At 53.0% G+C, this 20,270-nt stretch overlaps 4 protein-coding genes across 4 annotated transcripts; 1 reads left to right on the top strand and 3 right to left on the bottom strand.

The window, feature by feature from the left end:
- Window positions 1-16: 16 nt before the first annotated feature.
- Window positions 17-1,196, bottom strand: BDP81DRAFT_392905 (uncharacterized protein; the record flags this gene model as incomplete). Its single annotated transcript, XM_060587767.1, has 5 exons — window positions 17-214; window positions 270-469; window positions 524-577; window positions 633-996; window positions 1,053-1,196. 5 exons carry the CDS (start codon window positions 1,194-1,196, stop codon window positions 17-19), a joined length of 960 nt encoding a protein of 319 aa, XP_060446906.1.
- A 1,440-nt stretch (window positions 1,197-2,636) lies between these two features.
- On the bottom strand, window positions 2,637-3,457 carry BDP81DRAFT_424700 (uncharacterized protein). Its single transcript, XM_060590153.1, has one exon. The coding sequence runs from the start codon at window positions 3,249-3,251 to the stop codon at window positions 2,820-2,822; it is 432 nt and encodes a 143-aa protein (XP_060446905.1). The 5' UTR covers window positions 3,252-3,457; the 3' UTR covers window positions 2,637-2,819.
- Window positions 3,458-13,835: 10,378 nt separating this feature from the next.
- BDP81DRAFT_205749 (uncharacterized protein) lies at window positions 13,836-14,590 on the top strand. The gene has a single exon (XM_060582603.1). It carries the CDS (start codon window positions 13,949-13,951, stop codon window positions 14,399-14,401), a length of 453 nt encoding a protein of 150 aa, XP_060446904.1. The 5' UTR covers window positions 13,836-13,948; the 3' UTR covers window positions 14,402-14,590.
- A 4,047-nt stretch (window positions 14,591-18,637) lies between these two features.
- On the bottom strand, window positions 18,638-19,202 carry BDP81DRAFT_392903 (uncharacterized protein; the record flags this gene model as incomplete). The annotated part of the gene is made up of 2 exons (XM_060587766.1): window positions 18,638-19,042; window positions 19,131-19,202. The coding sequence occupies 2 exons, from the start codon at window positions 19,200-19,202 to the stop codon at window positions 18,638-18,640; spliced, it is 477 nt and encodes a 158-aa protein (XP_060446903.1).
- Window positions 19,203-20,270: the final 1,068 nt, after the last annotated feature.

Here is a 20,270-nt window from a genome sequence, read left to right as displayed (position 1 = left end):
GTGAGCAACAAGTGCGCTAGCTTGCTACTGAGGTCTCGTTCATACCGTAGATTACGGCGTCGACAAGCCCCTGAACCACGATGCAGGCTTGGTCGATGTTTTGCAATGCGAATGGTGCCGACTTATTCGTTGTTGCCTGGTATATCCGGATGGCAGTTGGGAGGGACCAGATGATAGCGTAAGCAAGCGGATACAAAAGCAATAGGCGAGCAATCTGGATCGCGATTAGTGTCTGCCTCTTCTACGTTGTGAGGCATCACGTTTATTACCCTTTTGAGCCTTCGAATGGAAACCATGGATCGGCCTTCAAGCCCTTCGTGAGTGCTTGCTGCCCGGCTGCCATCTTGAGTCGAGTACCCGGACTCCAGATGCCCAGGAGATTCCTGCATTGAGCTTAACCTGTTGTGGGCTCTATAAAGGACAAGGGCGAGATATGCATAAAGTGCAAACATGATGAATATGATAATCCCTACACAACAGATTTAGTCCAGATCCCGCGCCTTCAGTATCGTGCCTTACTCACATCGAGGAACGAAGTTGGCGAGCAACCTGACTTTGTCTGACTTGAACCAGCACCCTGTCCACAAGGGTTAGTACTTTGTGAGCCTTTCGTCATGGCCATAAATACTCACAAGCCCCAATGCTCTTGTAGCCGGCCGCTCCGAGGCCTATAGATGCCCATAAAACCGAGGAAACCCATGGAAGTCCCCAGATGACGACTTCGTGGTTCTGCACCCAGCTTGCTCGCTTTTTTTGGCCAGTCAAGATGAAGAATGTGCAAACACCAATGGTCAAGACCCAGTAGTCGGTTTGAATGACGAAGACCTGGGCCATGAAGCCATTGAGGCTACAAAAGCTGGTCTGTTGAGGATCTTTGATAAGTCTGCCACTGAGATTCATCGCTGTTGAGCAGAGGAAGTTGAATGCCATGAGGAAGTCACTTATCGCGAGTCCGATGATAAGACGGTGACGGAAAGATCGCAAGTTCGGGAAGATCTGAATACCTTGTTAGTTTGATGGAATTCGCTAAACGATTTGGAATGAGGGCTGACCCAGTAGCTTGTCATGATGAATCCAGCACCGCAAAGTGACAAAACCGATACCACAAGAATGACAACACTCTCAATCCGATCCTCCTCTGGAGTACGAGGCTCTTCCAGATCGTGTGTCTCGGTTGCATTGTTTTGAGGAAACATGGCGACATGTGAGTACCTGTGAGCGCGCACCCCCAGAGTCGGTCTACTTTGGAATTTGGGTCACCAGTGAGGCCGTGCTTCTCGATTTCGATATGATTGCAGCTAGGGTCGTTATGTCTGCGAGTGTGGGCTGTATTATTATAGGCGACGATATCCGGCTTATTTCGTTTGACGGTTTCATTTGGCATGGTTACCTGACGTTGTTGTCAGAAAGTGCAGCTTCCAGGATGGTAGTTCAATTTGAGGAAGCCATATCTCCAGAAAGCAAAACCAGTTAGATAACAGCTTTGACTGCGAAGGAAGCAGCCGCCGAATTCTCGAAACGACGGAAGGCAAGTCTGTCGCCGTATCGGCAATCTTCGTCTCTTTACCTTGGGGTGCCTACACATGGAAGGTCATAGGGTGCCTAACGTGGGGGTCTCGGGGTCTGAAAATATCGGTAGGAACACTCGAGGTATTTGCAGAGATCGTGGTTTCAGAGGAAGCGACACTGGTATCATGGCGAAACCCAAGCAGATAGTGAGTGGTTCTTATGAATGTAAAGGCGAGAAGACCAGTGCCCAAGAAAGCGAACAGGGGAAGACGGGAGGAATGTGAGAGTTAAAAGTTTGCATACAAGCGTGTGTTTCGACACACTTTACCTTGAGTATGAAGCTGTCACCTGTCATCTGTCGCGATCGTATGGTCTTGTTGCTTCGTGTTTGCCACAGCAGCACCAGCCACCTGCTCAATGTTGAGAGAATGGACCTCCTGACTTCCCATAAGCTCGATAGGATATCGAGTGCTTGGAAGAAAGACAACTTCGGGCAGTTGCAGATGTGATAGCTGGCGTAACTCGCCTATTGACAAGAATGCTCTGTAACGAAGGTACCCTCAGTCAATATCTTCCATTAGGAGTACTTAGCACATGTACTCAGGAGGTATGTTGTCCCTTGCTCAATCGCGCTTTCAGTATCAATGCTTGCACAGATGCCAGGAGCAAGTGTTTTGCACAAGCAGGAATACCTTCCTCCACTTACACAACGAGATTACGTTGTCCGCGAGTGTCGCACCAACACTCGCCCCGCCGCTTCGTCACACCCAACTGCCGACATGTCACCTCAATTCAGCATCACTCGCAAATGGCCCACCAACATGTCGTCCGTCTGAAAGCCGGATATTTCCATCGCTGCACGACACCCGCAACCTAGCTGCTTCCAAGATTCAATCTTGGTTAGTCTAACGGTCGTCCTACTTGCATGGATCGAGTCCTAGCGGCGTGGAGCCTCCATCGGCTGCCCATATCTCCTGAACATCTCGTCTCAGAAATTTGGACCCCGACTCGATTGCTCTGAATAACTCTTTCGTCTCGACTTGGAAGATCAAGGACATCTCCGGCTGGGCGTAGGCCTTCACAAGCTGAATCTAGAGCTCTTTGGGAATATTCAAAGAAGTTTTTAGGCGGTTTTCTGGATCCCGATCATTGAGCCCCGACCCTATGTCAAAGCGAAGCAATCTCCCAACTTCACTAGTGCCGCCCCGCTCCATCGATCGGCGGTTGAGAACTTGAGAGTTGACAGCAGACTTGTCATGTTGCATGTCTGTCACCAATGTCGTCCGCCAGGGTAGCAAAGCGGAGGTTTACTAACTCTGGCATTTACTCTGGGTCCGATGTGGCACCCGATCCCCTGGTTCTGGGTAAGGGGTTCGCTGACCATTGAAGGAGCTGCAACGTTTTCTCTGATCCTCGACCGACAACGAAGCACCCCTCCGACCCCGTCTAATCAAGGTCCGAAGCCCGGAGCAGCGGCTCCTTGGCACATCCTGGATAGCTGCGGGCGGCCGGTCCTTGGAGCACACGTTGCGAAACCGAATGTGCGCCGGCCGACCCAGTAATCCGAGGCGCCCGGGTTGTCGACTTCCCGAGTTCCTGATGGTTCTTGGAGCCATTGCCGAGAGTTTGCGGGGGAAACTGTCGGCATGGTGCCATCGGCCAACCTTCACTACGATCCCGGCTACTAATTCTGGAAGAAGAAATCGCAACCATCCGGCGCAAACATCCCGACCTGACATCATTCGGCTGACTCGCTGGCATCATACGAGCAAGTGTCATACCGCGGCCTCCACTTCACCGTTTTGACAGGTGCGAACCGTCGTGATCGGCTCAGTGCCAGGACGAGGGGATGACGAGGTGGCGGAGACATCTAGGACCAGGCCGGCAGATTACCCCGGCATCCAGTCTCCACGGCATCCAGTCTCCACGGCATCCAGTCTCCACGGCAAATTGAGATAAATGGGGGAACGATGTCGCCCTCAAATCACTTGTTAGACTCTTCCCCGCTAAAAGGGCCAAAGCGGACGACAAGGGTTCTTCCAAAGGCAAAACGGCAGCAGTGGCCAGAGGAAGGTTTCGGGGGACAAGGACGGGGTGTTTGCTGAGCTTCTTGATCCGCTCAACTCGGCTGGTGCGACAGCAACATACGATATCCCACCGGGCTAGGTAAACGACCAGGAACCCCAACATGGAATCGGCACCCTCCGTCGGCCATTGTGCTCGGGGTAGACGGAAATCTTCGCAACGTGTCGCCGGGGTGGTTGCAAGCGACGGGCCCGGAGGGCCGGGTCGATCAAATGCAAGCCTAGGGACGCCCATGGACAATTGCGTAGGGCAGCAGTATCAGGCCACCATACCGTATCGGCAATGCGACGTCGCTTGCCGACCCGGAGACGGCGCCGTTTTTGGACTTTGCCTCCCGTCACAAATGCTAGCGGCCGCCCTTTCGGTCCCGAGACCACGGACCGGCCCAGAACACACTGAACATAGCCCACCAGATGCGACATTGGTGGAATAAGCGACTTGACGATGTGTCGTTCTATTCGAACTCGTCCCTGGAGGGTCATGAGCAGGGTCGGGGCTTGGACAAGAAATTGGCATGGGGCTTAAGATGCCACATTCGGTGCAAATACTGCCCGCGAGGTCTCGTGCGTCGGCCCTCTCCAGGTGGTCCTGTCAAAGTCAGACCCAGTCCGACCCGCTGCTGTTCACATTTGAATCTTCGTCTATTGAATCTCGAGGCCGACGTCACGATGCATGCATATTAGACTTGAGGCACCAGTCGGTGTCCTTGATCGACATCTAGCCCTAACAGAGACTTTCTCGTACGACTCAGTGCGGTGTATCATTCTCTACCTCTTTGCGGAACTGATCGACTTTGAAGGAACTTTACGGCCACTTAGTATTTTAGCGATTTCCTAAGAAATTGAGAATTGACGAAATCTAGAAGCCCCACGACGGACCAAACACAATGCTACAATCAAGCTGGATAGCAGGCTGAGTCACCTCCGTGATCGATCTGCAAAATGACGCCCGCGATGGGTCTGGGCTTGCCATGGGAATGTTGGCATACCAATGAGTATCTTCTCCTTGGAGTATGGAGTATGACACCTATAACTGACCGAGAGTGCTATGCGCGAGCGAGCTCAAGGCAGTTGCAAGTAGCTCGTCACTGGTTCGCGAAGGTAGGCTGAGACACTCACTACGCATAGTACCCAAACACAACCCTGACCTCAAAACGCCTCCTCGACCGACCGTGTATAATATCTCCACACCGGAATGGCCACATTGCCAGCAAATTGAGCCTCCTGCTTGCAGACAGTCCGCATAACCTCAAGGCATGATGCTGAGACCATCTCGATCCTACCACGGATAACGAAAACAGGGCTCCGACACTATCACAAGAGCAGCCCGGAGTGGAGGGCGGGGGCCATGCAGCAGTCGAAGGAGCACCCGTACGACACGAAGCTTAGCGAGTAATCCTCCTTTTGTGTGTATCAAAGCGTCTGACTGCAAGAGGAATTACAGATATTATGGGACATAGACATCCAGTCAAGGAGGGCGCGGGAGCTGTCTCCACTCGACGGACTGCAAGCCATCAACGGCACACGCATGGATGCTGACACCACCCTGTCTGTCGCATTATCGTCCGCGGGAGCTATGGACACGATCAACGAGCTATATGTGTTTGCTCAGAGACTCCCGCGAATCACCACTTGCTTCATGGGAGAGGTTGAGCTAGGGCCAGAGATGATCCATAGCTTATGCAACCCAGTCGCCTTGCAAACATGCAGCTATTGGCACTCGTGCCGCCCACGAAGATCCACGAGAGAGACCAGATGAGGGGTTATAGAGCCAACAAAGTGTAAAAGTGGGAAGCGAGGGGTGCTCAAAACAGGTCAGAAACATGGGGACCGGGCAGGGCAACAGCGGCTTGCATGAAGCAAAAAATCAAAACCATTGTTTGTGGAGAGGGTATATCGCGGCTCTGCTATACACCCTTAGCTTTTTTTTTTTTGTGTGCGGCGGGCGCGCGGTTGCCTGCATCGCTTTTTACCCTCGAACCCGCCGCAGCCCGGCGCCCGGTCCGCACCGGGCGATGAGGGAACAACGACTGTAGGTATTTGGTGTTACAGCTCAGCTTGCAGGATATCATGACGAACCCCCTCCTTGCCCCAGCCAACGAACGCATCCTACACCGGTAGCGGCCCGTGTGAGTATGTATAGTACGCAATAGCGCTGTCAAATAATTCAGCTTCATTCTGTATCGGCTGAGGAGGGTGGGGACTTTGGTACGCATATTTGGTGATCACTTACACCGTGGCGAAGGGCGCAGAGCTGTTGGATTCGTGCTGTGATGGCAGCTGACCAAGGCATCAAGATTCGGCGGCATGATGTTTGATGGCATCGCATGACAGAAGCACATCATTGGAAAGAAATCAGGTTGTGACACATGCTTGGTTACCACAAACGTGGTAACATTGGTTTCTCTTCATTCCATGCTTCATGTAGCAGCATTGTGTACAGACAGTATTCTCTACTATCAGCTCAAATCTTCTCTGCCCATCCCACTTTGCTTTGTCCAGATACTTCTTTCCAAATGTTTGTGCGCCGGTTCCCAATGCCCAGAAGTGGGTAAAAAGGTATGAAAACACCACAGATCAGACCGCAACCGAAAAACACACAGTCTACTGTGCCGAATATGCCGATGTGGTGACCCCCCAATGAAATATGAAAGAGAAAAACAAGAAAATAGAGAGAAAAAGAATTATAGGAAACCAAAGAAAAAGACCAAGGAGAATGGGCTACAAATGCTGTGCTGCGCTGTGCTGTGCTCGCTTGCTGTGATTCTGCTTTTGCTTTTCCGCTGCTGCCCCCTGAAGAAGTCTCCCTTCAGTCCCTCCCTTCAGTCCCTCCCTTCGAATAGACTCAGGGTGTCGCCGTATTTTGCATGAGGTTGAGGTGTGCCGACATCACTCTCTAACCAGATTCCCTCCGCGATTCCGCTGCACCGGTCTCGACACCGTTCGTGTTGCCAAGATTTGGGGCGAGTCCATCCTGAAGACGCCGGTGTCGTCCTTCTGATTGTGCTTCGAATCCACACCATTCGCCAGAGGCGTAGCTGCGCCATACCCCATGTACTCCTCCACCAAGTCCCGGATCGAAGCAGAAGTAGTAGAAGCTGGATTGACGTCTCTCGATGCCACTTCGTAGCACTTTCTAGTACTTGGCAGATATCGCGTGGCCCGAAGCAGGCCTGGGTGGTGAGGGTGACATCAGAGTAGGTGCGTTGGTCAAATTTCCGTAAGATGGAGAAATAGCAGACTATTGAGCCTTTCGCTGTAGGTCCGAATCTTGTGCCTCTCAGCTGAGGCAAGTCGACAGAAACGTTCCGTCGGGTAGTGACACTTTAGCCGCTGCAAAGGGGGCAGTGGCCTGGAACTACGATGTATCGTTCGTGGGGGCCGCTGCCACAGGCACGACTCCGGTTGCCATCGACTGATGTTCTGAAAAAGTGCGCACCCGGGTCGATACATGAGGTGTAAATGTAGTAGTTCTTGGTAAAGTCGCACATGATGGGCAACCAGGCGAAGAACTGCTCCTTCGGTCAGTGCTCTAGTTCAGTGACCCTTAGCGAGGAAGCATCCCTACCTGTATTGTTGGAAACTATGTCCTTGTAATGCTGCAGACGAAGTTGAAGATGGGCTTCAAGTCGGTGACCAAATTTGAAGGGCGCGGTCACTGCCTAGGCATAGCTTTTGCCAAGAGTAAAATATGTGCGTTGGGCTACACTAGTATGTGGGCGGAAGGGAACTGGATTTGGTAACTTGGTCGTCACAAGGTCCGAAGTTGAACAGACGGAGGAGAGAAGAGATGACAGGCCGGGCAGGTAATGAGAAGTATATGATGAGGTTGAGAGAGCAAAGGAAGTCAAGACTGGTCTTGTATTCGGGCACCGAAGGCTGGTTGAAAAAAGAGATACGTATGTGTGGTCGGTCGAGGCCCAATGGGATATATATGAGTGAGACGAGAGCACAGGGCCAGGACGTGCGGTAGGGTAGGTACCTTGCGAGAAAGGAGAAGCAAGGCGCAAAGCTTTGGTTTTGAGCAAACTGTGAACGGATTTGAGCTACCCTGTCCATGTCTGAGCCATGACGGAAGCGCTTGCATCGAGAGGAAAAAACAAAAAAAAAACGGTCGTTAGGACGGACGGACGGACGACGAGGTCCAGGGTTGAGGTCTCTCCGCCTCGCAAGGTCCAGGTCTGTGACAGTGGGTACAGGTGGGAAATTCCCCCATCAGGCGATGGAGGGCTTTGACAGTGGACGGGGGCATGGGGACGAGAGAGGGATACATGAGAGGGGAGGTATCTGGACCCCTGGTCGTAACTGCACACCTCGTGGCATCTGCAAGGTAAATCTGCTATCGCCACGCCCTCTGACGAGAGTGGGGAGCGGATGGGACTGTCCAGGGACGGGCGGGCTTCAACAAGTACCAAGAGGGACACAATTGAGGTTCTGAAGCCCACCCATAAGGACTGGAACAGGTCTGGGTCAGCTTTGGTTTTATTGATTGATTCGTATTGCCTGGAGAGAGGGTTGACATTATGGCATTGTGGCTCAGAGGCCAGGTATTTGTGGAATTGGCAAGTGATGTTCGCTGTTGAGGTCGTTGGAATTTGGGCGTGCATCCACCGCCTGTTGCTACTCTTGGCCAGTGGGTGGGATTATCGATATGTCCTGCGCTGACGAGGGCGTGGGAAATATCCATCAGACAGATGTGCAGGTTGGCGGGCGCCAATTGTCCGCGGATCGCCATTGGTATCAACCCCGCCCGCGGAGAGGCTAGAAGACGTGCGAGATGACCACTGCCGACGTCTGCTGTGACATGACTGGGCTTTACGAGCCACGAGAACAGACGTCAGGTTGTTAATAACTGACCCAAGTTAATGATGCTCTGTTGTCGGTAGTGCGTACGGAACACATGGAGAATCCAATGCGCAGCAGCACAGAGACCACCACAAGCACCTGGCCCCAAAAGACGGAGGAGCCGTCGCTCAACGGCAAAGGCACTCTGTAATATCCGTACGGGATACTGGTAGCATGTATTGTCTGTAGTCCCGCGGCATGAATCCCTGTAAAACGCACCGACCTTACCAAGCTGGTCTCTCTTCGCGGAAGGTGTCAGGGCGGGATGTCTTTGTTCCAGCAGACCGAGACACACGCACCGAGGACTGGGTTAGCGAGTCGGAAGTGAGCTGCGCGTCTCCGCCTCCACCTCGGAACACCTCTGAGGCTCAGAGTCGTCCATCCACTCATGCTAGCCCAGCCCCAACTTGCTTTTCGGCGCGGAGGGCATACGATACTGAACAAGGGCAGTATGTGAAGGGTGTTAGCTCGGTGAGAATGATTCGAAGCGCTCTGAAATGAGTAGCGAAAGTAATGGCCGACATATTATACATGCGACGTGTTTGGAGGGATGTTGAGGCGCGGAAGTTGGTTACTGGCGCTTGATCTTGCAACGACTATCCGTAGGTGTCCTTCGTTGTCATTGAGGAAGAGTGACACAAATTTAGTCCCAAAAGCATGGACGAATTGGCGCCGAGGTAGAAAAGGGTAATTGCCGTTGGGGACGCTGAGGGACGCAATGAAGTCGGGTATGACATTTGTGACATTGCTGGCGCTGGTGCAGGCGTAGTTGTTGCAAGATCAGTAACAGAGAGCTGAGGATCTGATGCCCAGTCCAGCCAGCCAGAGTACTGCACAAGGGGTGTGGATGATGTGCTTCAAGGCACATGTATGTTGAGATGGTCAATATTAGCGGGTTGCGCAGCAGAGATGGGTATCCGTACTCTCCGGACCAACAGTGGGCGGAGACGAGATTAGAGAACGACGTCGGCGAAGTCGGCGAAGTCGGTGTACGACTTAAAGTTGGTTGGTACGTCTAGTAGCACCCTTCCTTGGTGGCTTATGGAAGCGGTGTCCAAACTTTACTATAGTAGACGACATGATGAGCGCCGCTATTGCCATGGCCAGCGCCGAATGGAGGCGGCAGCAGTGGTCCAGGGTGGGAGCATAGGGTGGCAGTCGGCTTCCGATGTCTAGAGTTGGAGTTGGGAGTCTCAGTGTATCGTCAACATATCGGCAAAGGAACGGTACTGAGTAAAGCGTCTCGGGCATGTCCACTTTGGAGCGAAACGTCTTTTGAGTTGGTCCAATGTGCAACGTCTTGGGGGTTATGTCAGGCCTAGCACGGCCGAGACCAGCATGCTGAAGCGAAGCGGAGACAAAAAAAAAGAAGCCGTGCCGAGAGAAGGAAGTGATAACCCACTCCTAGAGGTGGTGGTGGTGGTAGTCGGCTGATTGAAGCGATTCGGGGAAGAGACCGGAGACGGTGCCAGAGTCAAGAGGAGAAGAGTCTGAAGCCTCGATCAGCTCATGATGTGATGGAGGGATGAAAGAGTGGGAGGCGTGCGGCGGTAGGCCCCTGTTGGCAGGATATGCAGCGGACAGACGAATTGAATTGCAGTAGGAAGCAAGACCTGACATGAACGGATGTGGGCAGACGCGGGCATGGGCCAGATGCTCTGAGCCTCTCAATCTCAAGGATGTGTAACTACGTTAAGAAGGTAAGGTAATGTATCCGTAGAGTGGCACGAATTGGGAGGGAAAACGATGATGAAGATGCAAAAAAGGAGAGAAAAGTGACAGTGGCAAGGCCGTGCTCTGCAGCAGTAGCGCGAGGTAGCTGCACACTGCGGAAACTGCAGAACGAATGTCGATAGGAAGGAGCTGGGGTGGAGTCGAGGGGATGTGCAACGTGCAGGTGCGACCTTACCACCTTACCTTGGGTGCGGGTGCGGGAGGCAGGTGCAGTTGGAGGGGGGGAGAACCGGGGAGGGGAGGTGCAGTGTGGGCAGCTTCGTTGAGAAGGACGGGAAGGTAAGCACGGTGAAGGAGTGGAAGGTATTCCGGATCGTGCCTGTCTTAGCCAAGGTACTTACTTACCTTACTCCGTACTCCAACTGAGAGCATCATACGTACCTTGATTGAATTATTACCGGAAGGCACCTCAGAGAATAATCGAAGGTAGGTAGGTCCCGACAGATGATTGACGGCAAACAACGAGGAAAGAAGAAGGTGTGCGCAATAGTGCCTCTTCACCATGCATTCCTTTTTTCCGTCCCAAACTATGCAGGCAGTTTTCCTTCCTTCCTTGCGTGCTTGCCTTGTTTACGGAGTATGCCTTGGACCTCCAGGAGGATCATCCATCACCATCTTATCCTCGCCCGCTTTCTTCTTCTTCTCCCCCTTGCGCTATTCCCTTCTTCAGCCCCGTGCCCCGCATGTCTCTCACTGGACGCCCTAGACATTATATGCAGAAAATCTTGGTACTGATCAGTGATGTCAAGCTGTGAGCTCTTAATGTGTGATCTACCTAGCAAGGTAGGCAAGGTAGGGGGGAATGTATCTGTAGGTGTATTCCTGTATGTGACAGGCTCTCGCGCCAGGGTCAACCACCAAGGATATCGCCAAGTACTTCGCAGTTGGTACGGAGTACTGATTTATCATCTGCAAGACTGAACCGGTGATTTCCAGCTGCCACAGCTGGTCGGGGACGTACGTCTAAGTTCCATTGTCGACCTGGATGGCAATAGCAATGGCAGTGCAACGAGCTTGATGCTTCAGGTCCATTCTTTGACCCGACGTTTCTCCCTCATGCAACCCTGCAAACATGGATGCATTTCTTGGCTGCTGCCGCCGCGGATGGAGAGCTCTTGAGGGGTCAATACGTCGGGTCATTGATGTCCACGGGGAGACACTAGGGAGAAAACATGAGGTAGAAAAGCAAAGAAACGGAAACATATTGCCCCGCCCTTGCCTTCTTTTTTGTTGGTGCAATGCTGCAAAGGTGATCATTGCTGTTGGCTCGGTTTGGACTTGATGCTTGACCAAGGCATGAATCAGCAAGAAGGAATCCATCAGCTTTGGGCAGTTGCCGCATCATGTGGTACAATAGACCCCCAACCCGCGATCCGCACTGAGTCCGAGGTGCAGGCGCACGAGAAGGCGCGATTGCCCTCGGTGAAGGACCACACGGAAGCATTACACACACAGATGGGACGCAGATGAGGTAAGACAGAGCCCACTGTTCTTTCCATGTTACTTGGCCCTCGTAGTTCGTACCCAATCACCCAATCACCCAATCAAGCCAAGGTCAAGGCCAAGGTGTACGGAGTACGGAGTACTTTCTTACTCGTACAGTGGTGTACAGGGGCCCAGGTCAGGGCGACGGTCCATCCAGAAGGAGCAGCCCCATGCAGGGCACCTTCCCTTTAGATTAGCCCCGTGTCTGTTGCAGTGCTGCTCCCATGAATCCATGTGCCGACACGACATGACGCTCGACTCGACACTCGATACTCGACTCAACCTCAATCCGAAGCACAAGAGGACACAGCAAACACGCTCATACACACCATCTTTTTCTTCTTTTCCCCTTGGTCTCCAGAATCCCCTCACCGAATTCTCTCTTGTCCTTAAATTACTTCCCTCCTCCTCCGCCTAATTGTCACGCCGAGTGAAGCCAGGACCTTGCTGTATCGGAAGCGCTCGAATCGCATCATGCGTCGCTTGTCCAAGTAAGATTGTACCAGCCAATTCCTGTCTTCACCAATGCACGAATAATGTTGGAAAAAAAGACTGTGGCCGTGCCCTGGCAAACGGACACACTTCTCTTCTTCATGCCCAACATATTCCGCGCAACGCCCGCCCTCTCCACACATCAATATCTCGATTGAGAGACGCCCACACCAAGACGGTACCTACACCGACGCCCCCGGGCCCCGTTCCCCGTCGTCGGCCCTCTTCTGACTGTGGCCTTTGTTGGCTCGCTCGTTGTTTACCCTATTCCGTCCCGTCACCTTCACGGATAGAGTCAGTCGCAGCAGGCCCGAATCCACGTCGGCTCTTTTCGTCGTTTCGCGGTCCAAGCACAACCAGCCCACCCGCCAGCACCCACTCACACACACTCTCTTTTTGCCTTGCTCTGGCTCTGTCTACCTACGACCCAGCCTGCGACGGCGGCTCGCTTTCATCATCACACACATTTGTGTTTCTTCTGATACCGAGAGGTGGGTGGCATTCCATTTTCCTGCCACGGACACGCCACCCATACAACCAGATACTAAGGATATCTGCAGAGTAACTACTGCCTCCAATCGACGTCGAGTCCTCCCAGAAGTGGCTTTCCTAGAGGCTCAGACTGGTACAGACCATCATGCGCCTAATGCAATCCCGGGCATATGCGGTTGCACTGCATTCATTGCAGGAGGTTGAATCTTGGGCCCATAATGTTGCGCACTCTTTCGCACTCCCACTTGGGCCTGCTATGACCAGCCTCTGCTCGACTAGACTGTTTACACTTGGCTGCGTAGCTAAGACACCTTGAAGAAGAAAATGTCTCAGAACATCGGCGACTCGATATCATCAATAACTCTACTCCAACAAGTCTCCTCTAGTAACACCAGCCAAGTATGCACCTTTGGCGCGGGCCATTTGAGAATTTTTACTATTTTCCACGACCAAGCAGCCAGGTAGAATCCTTGGAACAACGCACATGTTGGCACTCCATGATCTCGTTCAGTTCTCCAACGGCGTTGGCCAAGAAGGCCGAACCCCCAACACAGCCATTCTCGTAATGGTACTGATATTATCTAGGGCTAGGTTAAAATGACACTCATTCTTGCGGCGTTATAGCTATTGTCACTGGCATCAAGACCCCCTACACGCCCTTCGTACGTTCTCTTCGCACTGCACACCGGAGCTAGGTCCGGGCATGGTTGAGTGCAACACCATGCGGGCTTCATGTGCCAGGTCAACAGCCCGATAAAATGCCATGAAGACCGCAAAAGGGATACGATGTCAAATGTGGACGAAAGCAGAATCATGACAACGGCCGTCCCCTTTGGAACATCCTGAACAGGAAGTACGTGCTAGCAAAACGACCAGTAGAGTCCAAAGCGGGCAGTCTTTGTCGTCTCAACCACCGCATTTACAATGTGACACCCCGCAGGGACCGTCCGTCTGCGACAGAGATGCTCGAAAGCTCCCGCCAATGTCTGGCCCCCGGCCGCAATCCCCAAATGCAATAGTATGCCAATTACTGGATTGTGCTATCGACACTTTACAACCATTGAACCAAGATCGACCCATGCGACGGTTTCCGGCGCACCCTGTTTTCCATTGGCCCAAATCAACTCATTTGACGCCCCTGCCTGCACTATATCTGTCTGTTAAGGCCGCCTCCGTTGACAATCACATCACCAAATGTCTATTTACAGCGGGTGTCTGATGGAACGGCATTCGGAAGCTGACCCCGGCTTGCCCTGTGAGGCCCACCTCGTCAAACATGCACACCATGCGGCTCGGGACACGATTGCATGGGCACTGGACCTCAGACAAATAATCTGGCAGGTCAGCCAATGTCAGGCCTCTACTCCGTACTGCGTAGAATGCAGATGCAGATTAAAGGTCTTGCGGAAAGTGGAGTGTGTTGTCAACGGAAGCCGGAGGACGGAGCCGCGGTACATACTACTGGGCGCCACTACAAGGTGTCGAGGTCGAGGGAACTCAACATCCTTCAGCCACCTGGGCTGACATCGCTTGAGAGCTTGACAGACGAGCGTATCCGTACAAGTTACAACATGTCTGAGACATTGGGACTGTGCTCGTCGATGATCGGATCAGTGATCAGTGGCTTGCCAGACCCCCACTCCACGGAAGCCTGTCCCTCAGGCTCGGGGATCTTTTGGAAACGTGACTCTGGTCGCACATGGAAGAGCTGGCGTGCACAGCAACAATTGAGCAAATCCAATCGTCTTCAGCGCCCCTGACGCCAGTAACGCCACGACGAGACAAACCGAGAGAGCGCTTGCCGGGGGTTGAAATTCAAAGCCGCATCTAAATACCTCATGGAACGTATCAGTCGAGCTCCGATTCTGTCTTCGCATGTCGAGCTAGCCTCCCTGCTTTCGAGTGCGTTTGAGAGGGCAACGTATGTCTCTTGACTTTGATGCGGTCGCTATCAATGAACAACTCTGCCAGGGTATGCCGCCTGTTCATGATGCAAGCCGATCTCATCTGGGACCGATCGGAGATGAGCAGCTGTATTCCGTACGGATAGAAGAACGGAAATCACTAGACACTCCTAAGAGGGGCCCAGAGCGACGATGGGGAAGAGCACAAAGCGGCAGGACGCGCCATCAACTCAATGACTGATCCAGGGCATTGCTTGCTATTGTGGCATCCTCGCAAATGCAAGGCCATCGTCCAATTTTTTTTTAGTGCCTGTCCGACCGCACACAGACAACACCAGCTTTATGGGACGGTTGCTGGCTTGCGTGGGGACAATTGCAACAGGTCACGTCGTACCGGAAAGACGGACGCCAGCCGCAAATGGATTGCCGAGCTTCGTGCTGGCCTGCCAAAATCTTAAAAGTCTGGTTCCAGATCCAGGCGTGCAGAATCATCGTCCAAGGGAGGGGGCGTATGGGATTTGACAGATGATGACCCTGCATCTTCTCCTCTCCACCGGGTAGCCACGCCTCGTAACGTACAGAGTATCCGTACCTCCAACAAAGACGTTGTCAGGCTATTAGCCCACCAGCTCGGGCATGTCTCATCCCACGGCAGCGATGCTCTTGGGATATGCCGACTTTGGTGGAACAATAAATTGTTATCCCACTGGCTATTACCTAGCGGACCACAAACGGCAGCAGTCCTCAATGTGAACAATAGCACTCGGCAGGACAGGGACCGTGGTTTTAAACGATACAGTATCCGTACGCATAGCTAAAAGCGAAGCATTATGGCACGTCTACAAGGCTTCCAAGGCAAACAATGACGCAGCAAGGAAGCAGAAAAGTTCCGACCTTCCGACTGGTTTCTCGCAGAAACACTGAACGCCCGTCGTACCCAGCTTCGAGCTCGACCTTGTGACAGGCCATCAGCTCCCGTGCTTGATGTGCAACAGCGTTTTATACAAGGCGTCCTACCGAAATTCAGGGCTACCCCAAGGTCAGTCTTTTGAGACTATGGGTCCATGTCAGTTGCCCAACGTAACGTAAAGCAGGGAAGGCTGACGGGCCAGGAGCTTGACAGTAGTAGTCGGAACGTACGGCGAAGCGGCGTAGCCGATGTTTTCTCAGTCAATGGATATGTTCTTCATCGAGCTTGCTTCCGGGCCTTGACAGCCACAATTCCCACTGAAAAAGAACCACCAGCCAAAAATACATGGATGGGTCCTCGCGGACAACGGAATACGTTCGTCGATCTCGCGTCCACCAATGGAAGAGCGCTCGGCAAACAGTGGCTGACGTTGGCTAAGCAAGCCCCTCGGTGTTCTCTCCAAGACCGCACATCACGATGTTCCGCACCTGAGAGAAGCACAATAATATTTGCACCTCGCCTCGATCTTCGTCGTTGACTGCGGGCGTCCCTCGTTGCACTCTGGCTTCCTTGGCAACCATTGACCTTCTTCACACTCGTGTTTCGTTGCAGCTCTTGAGTTGTTGCTCTCCCCTGCCGGAGAGCCAGGAGTCACCGTCAAAGCGTTCGTCGACAAACCCACCCTCAGGTTTCACACCAGACTTCGAAATGATCAAAGCGCCATCCAGCCTCCTCCCCACACCCACAACCCCAAATTCCTCATCTGATCTTCCTGTCCCTTGCCCTTGTCAGCTCCCTGCACGGCGGCTGCCAAAGCTGGATGATCGCATCAATCGGGGCTTGGGCGAATCATGGCGGTTCCAAGTCCATTCTGACAGGTACCCGACGGGCGAAGTCTCCTTGTCCCATGCTCGCAACTATCGACTAGAAGGGGTATTATGAGGGATGCTTGCGCCGGGGTTAACCCAAAAAAAAAAAAAAAAGCCTGACAGCAAGCGGAGAGTCTCGCAGTAACCGCTCGACCTTGGAGCCCATGCTTGCCCTATGGAGAAGAAGCGAGAGAGGAAGGGTGAGTCTCCATCCCGCAGAGTCTCTAGGCATAGCCTGAATATCCGGAATACGAAGGTTCGAGTCGATGTCGGTATCGAAGTTGCAGACGAGAGGCGGAAGTGGGCTATCGACGCACAGTCGTGAAATTGAACGTACCACGGCACGACGTGAGAGTCCAGGTAGCACCATTCACCTTGAACATGCTACCATTCTCACACCAGGCCGCACGTACTTTGACTTCCGGCCTCACGCCCCCCTCCATGGCATCTTCCCATACCAAATTGAGATAACTGGCGACTTTTGACATTTTCACACCAACGCGTGTAGCTTTAACCGGCTGACAAGGTTGATGAACTAGACCCACAGAATGCAGACGGCAGTGGCTGCGTGTCAGCGCGGCTCGTGTCTGTCGAGTGTCAACTGCTCTTCGACTGGGTGGAGGAGGGCTTCCTTGCTTCGTTGCTGCCTCTGTGGGGGTGCAAGCTCCACGGGCCGAGTCGTTGACGGTGTATCATCAACTCATGCCCGCCATCTGCAGATGGCGGCCGACAATATATGTACTGGAAATTTCGGAATTCCATCACCGCGAGGTTACCATTGTCAAGGCCCGGGGTCCGAAGACACCCTTCCTCTAGCGGAGACGTATGCACGAATGTGTTCGTGGCAACGACGGACCGAAGAGAGTCTCCACCCGGCCCCCATGCCGAAAAACAATTCTCGGCCTCTTCGTATCGCTTTCAACGCCACATCGCTGCGATTGTCTCCTGACTACCTTTCAACAGAGCCTCTCTGCTCACTCTGCAACTCGCACTGGATAAGATTAGATATGATATCTTGGTCTCACTAAGGTATCGCCAAGTCGGGATAACGTCGGGACATGGGCATGAGAGAACCAGGTTTCCCACTCCCGACGACCTTCACATTGCATTGACTGATTGACATACACGCGGCGCGTAAAATTGGAGACACTCCGATCTACTTTCATCGTAACGGTTGCTACCGTTCCATCGCAACATCCCATCTCATGAACGACGGAGACGGCGAAGACGAATACTTCATCTCCGTCGACGGGGTCTCCCGGTCACCGGGAGTATCATGCTCAATGACGCGGCTATTTTCTCAAGCTTTCTCTGTTGCCGCGCTCCTGGTGGTACTTTGAAGATTCGGAGACAACTTCAAAAGGGGACATGTCCGCTCATCTGTGACGACCGGCAGGAACTTTCGGTAAGCCTAGTTTCGAGTCACAATCGGCAGTAACTCTCCGCATCTACTAATAGATCAAGTTTATTACGTCTTTGTAGCTGCCACCAGTACGTCCACGATCCCACGCTTACTGGTGAAGTTGGTTGCGAATCATTATGTGTTCAAGCCTTGAGCCTGGTCACCTGGCGTTGTCTCAGAGCGACCACTGAGTCAAGGTGTGTTGTGAGCGATCACAATAACTCACGCTCATTGCCTACTTCCCCTCTATAACTATTTTACCAGAGGGGCTCGAGGGTGTTTTGGGCAAGTTCAAGATCCTTGGAAGAAGGTTCATCGAGAACCCAAAATAACCTCGGAGCAAATCATGCAGCTTGAGAACGAATGCACAGAACGAGCTCAGTGAACGGACGGTTTGAGGCTCACAGACATTCCTCACGTCATCCCCGCTGATGGTTCGGTAGATAATTGTCGTTGAGTGCAGGGTCTAGGGGTCTCAACGCTTGATACCTACTCATGAGGTTTTTTACCCATGGTTCTACCGGGCCAATGTCATCTACGCGGCCGGAAAATGTTTCGGCTCGATTGAACCATTCAAGTGTCAGACACTGAGCATCTGATATAACGAATGAAGGATCTCTCATCCAAGCGTCATCATCCCGTGATTTCCCCTCTACGGCAATGACGACGAATGTTTCTCTCCGTCATCTCAACCTGGGCCTCCAGTTTACGCGAGGTTAAGGTTTGTCAAGTTGAATTGAAGGGTTTACTACTATTCAGCTGAAGCGGTAATTACAACACCGTATCGTTCAAATCAGGACCATCTTCTGAAGCCACCAGAAAGCAGCATGCGCAGCCGAACAACCCTACCATTGTGCGACGGACTTCATGGCCACTATCCTACAACACCTAGTCCCGTCTCCAACCGGAGTTCACAATGCAACCAGGGCCGCGATGAGACCTCCAAGTAGCGCAACTGGTCCCATTGTAGGCGCAGCATTCGGTGTGTTGGTGGCGGATGCTGACGCCGTTGCTCCAGACGCTGTTGCTCCGGATGCCGTGGCTCCAGACGCAGCGGCGCTCGTTTGTGAAGCAGTGGCCGATGGTGTTGAGCTGGCGCTTTTGCAGACGACCTGGTCAGGTACGGTGACGCCTGCGCCGGTGCAGATGTTCTTCGCGTACTTGACGGCGGTGGCCTGGTCCGCTTCAGGACAGACGCCGGCGAGACAGCATGCGATACCGTCGAGGAAGCCAGAGTTGGAACAGATGCATTTGACGTCGACTTGACTGCAGCCAGCAATGCCGCTGCCAGTAGTGTATTGATTTACGCAGCCTTGCTACTCATCCACAACATCTCCGTCAGCGCACGAATTACAAGCGACTACGATTGAAGGCTGAGAACAGGAGGACCAAGGGAGAACGTACAGCGCACGTGGGCAGTACATCCTGCGCGGCGGCAAAGCCGGCAAGCGAGATGATCACAGCGGAGAATCTCATGGCGACTGTGTTTCGGAAACGAGAAGACGTGTCGTGCGTAGTCTGAGCGCGTCAAAAAGGAAGCGTCGACGGGAAGACGATGTTTGCGACAGCACGGATGGAGTTGGAGCGAGGGGTGCAAAGGAGTAAAGAGCGAAGCAAAGGAACAAAAAGGACCAAAAAGGACTCCGAGAGGGGGAAAGCTGAAAGCTTGTTACGCTACGGATACATGGCGCTGCAACCGTGGTGGCATACCTATCACTTCCCGTTTCAAACTATCATATGAGCGCCACTATCCTTATTTTGTTTCCCCCTTCCATCGACCAGCCCCCTTGGCCATGGACGCTTTCGGGAAATCACACCAATCATAACGTTGCGCCAGTGGTGCCAATGACTTGTCTCATTGGCTGTTGCTAGGTTCTTATGAGCTCATTTAAGTTTAAACTTTGGAGCACTGGAGCTTATTGAGGAACTCATTTGACAAGCTTCCAATTTGTTAGTGACTTAGCAGGCATGCTAAGTCAGGATCGCCTAGACACACAATGGCCCAGCCCACCCGGATGACCCGGAGGCTTTGTGGACGGTCACGGTGCCCTGCTCCACTCATCTTGAGGATTGAACGGTCCGGGAGTGGAAGAGACCTGGCCGTCCGGGGGCCCGGGCTTGCCGGCAGCTCCGTATCGGTTTGCTCCCACGATTTGCTTCTTTTCCTTCCCCCGCCTTGCATCCGTTGTTTGGGTTACCGCCGTGTCTGACCGCGAGGGAGACTGAAACATCATCCAAACTTCTCAGAGGACGTGGACGCGTGGCGCTCGCTTGTCTGGGTTATTGGTCTGGACGGAGAAGCCCTGTTGCCGACCCCACGCAGAACAGCAAACATTCTTCCTTCCCGTCTCCTGATTCTCTGGACGACGATCAAAGGGCTATCCGTACATGCGTCTTGCTCCGGCAAGATGAGGCGGAATCAAGCTTGTTGTGATCCCTGGCCCGCTCGATCACCACCCTTGATCACCTTGCCGGACGACCGTCTTTACCCGCACCAGCCGCCTGACTTCCATGTCCAAGGATTCGGGAGAATTGGCGTGGAAA

This window comes from Colletotrichum phormii (assembly GCF_030913505.1).
Source record: "Colletotrichum phormii strain CBS 102054 chromosome Unknown BDP81scaffold_7, whole genome shotgun sequence".
NCBI classification, from domain to species: domain Eukaryota; kingdom Fungi; phylum Ascomycota; class Sordariomycetes; order Glomerellales; family Glomerellaceae; genus Colletotrichum; species Colletotrichum phormii.
This window is presented reverse-complemented; position numbering and strand designations above follow the sequence as displayed.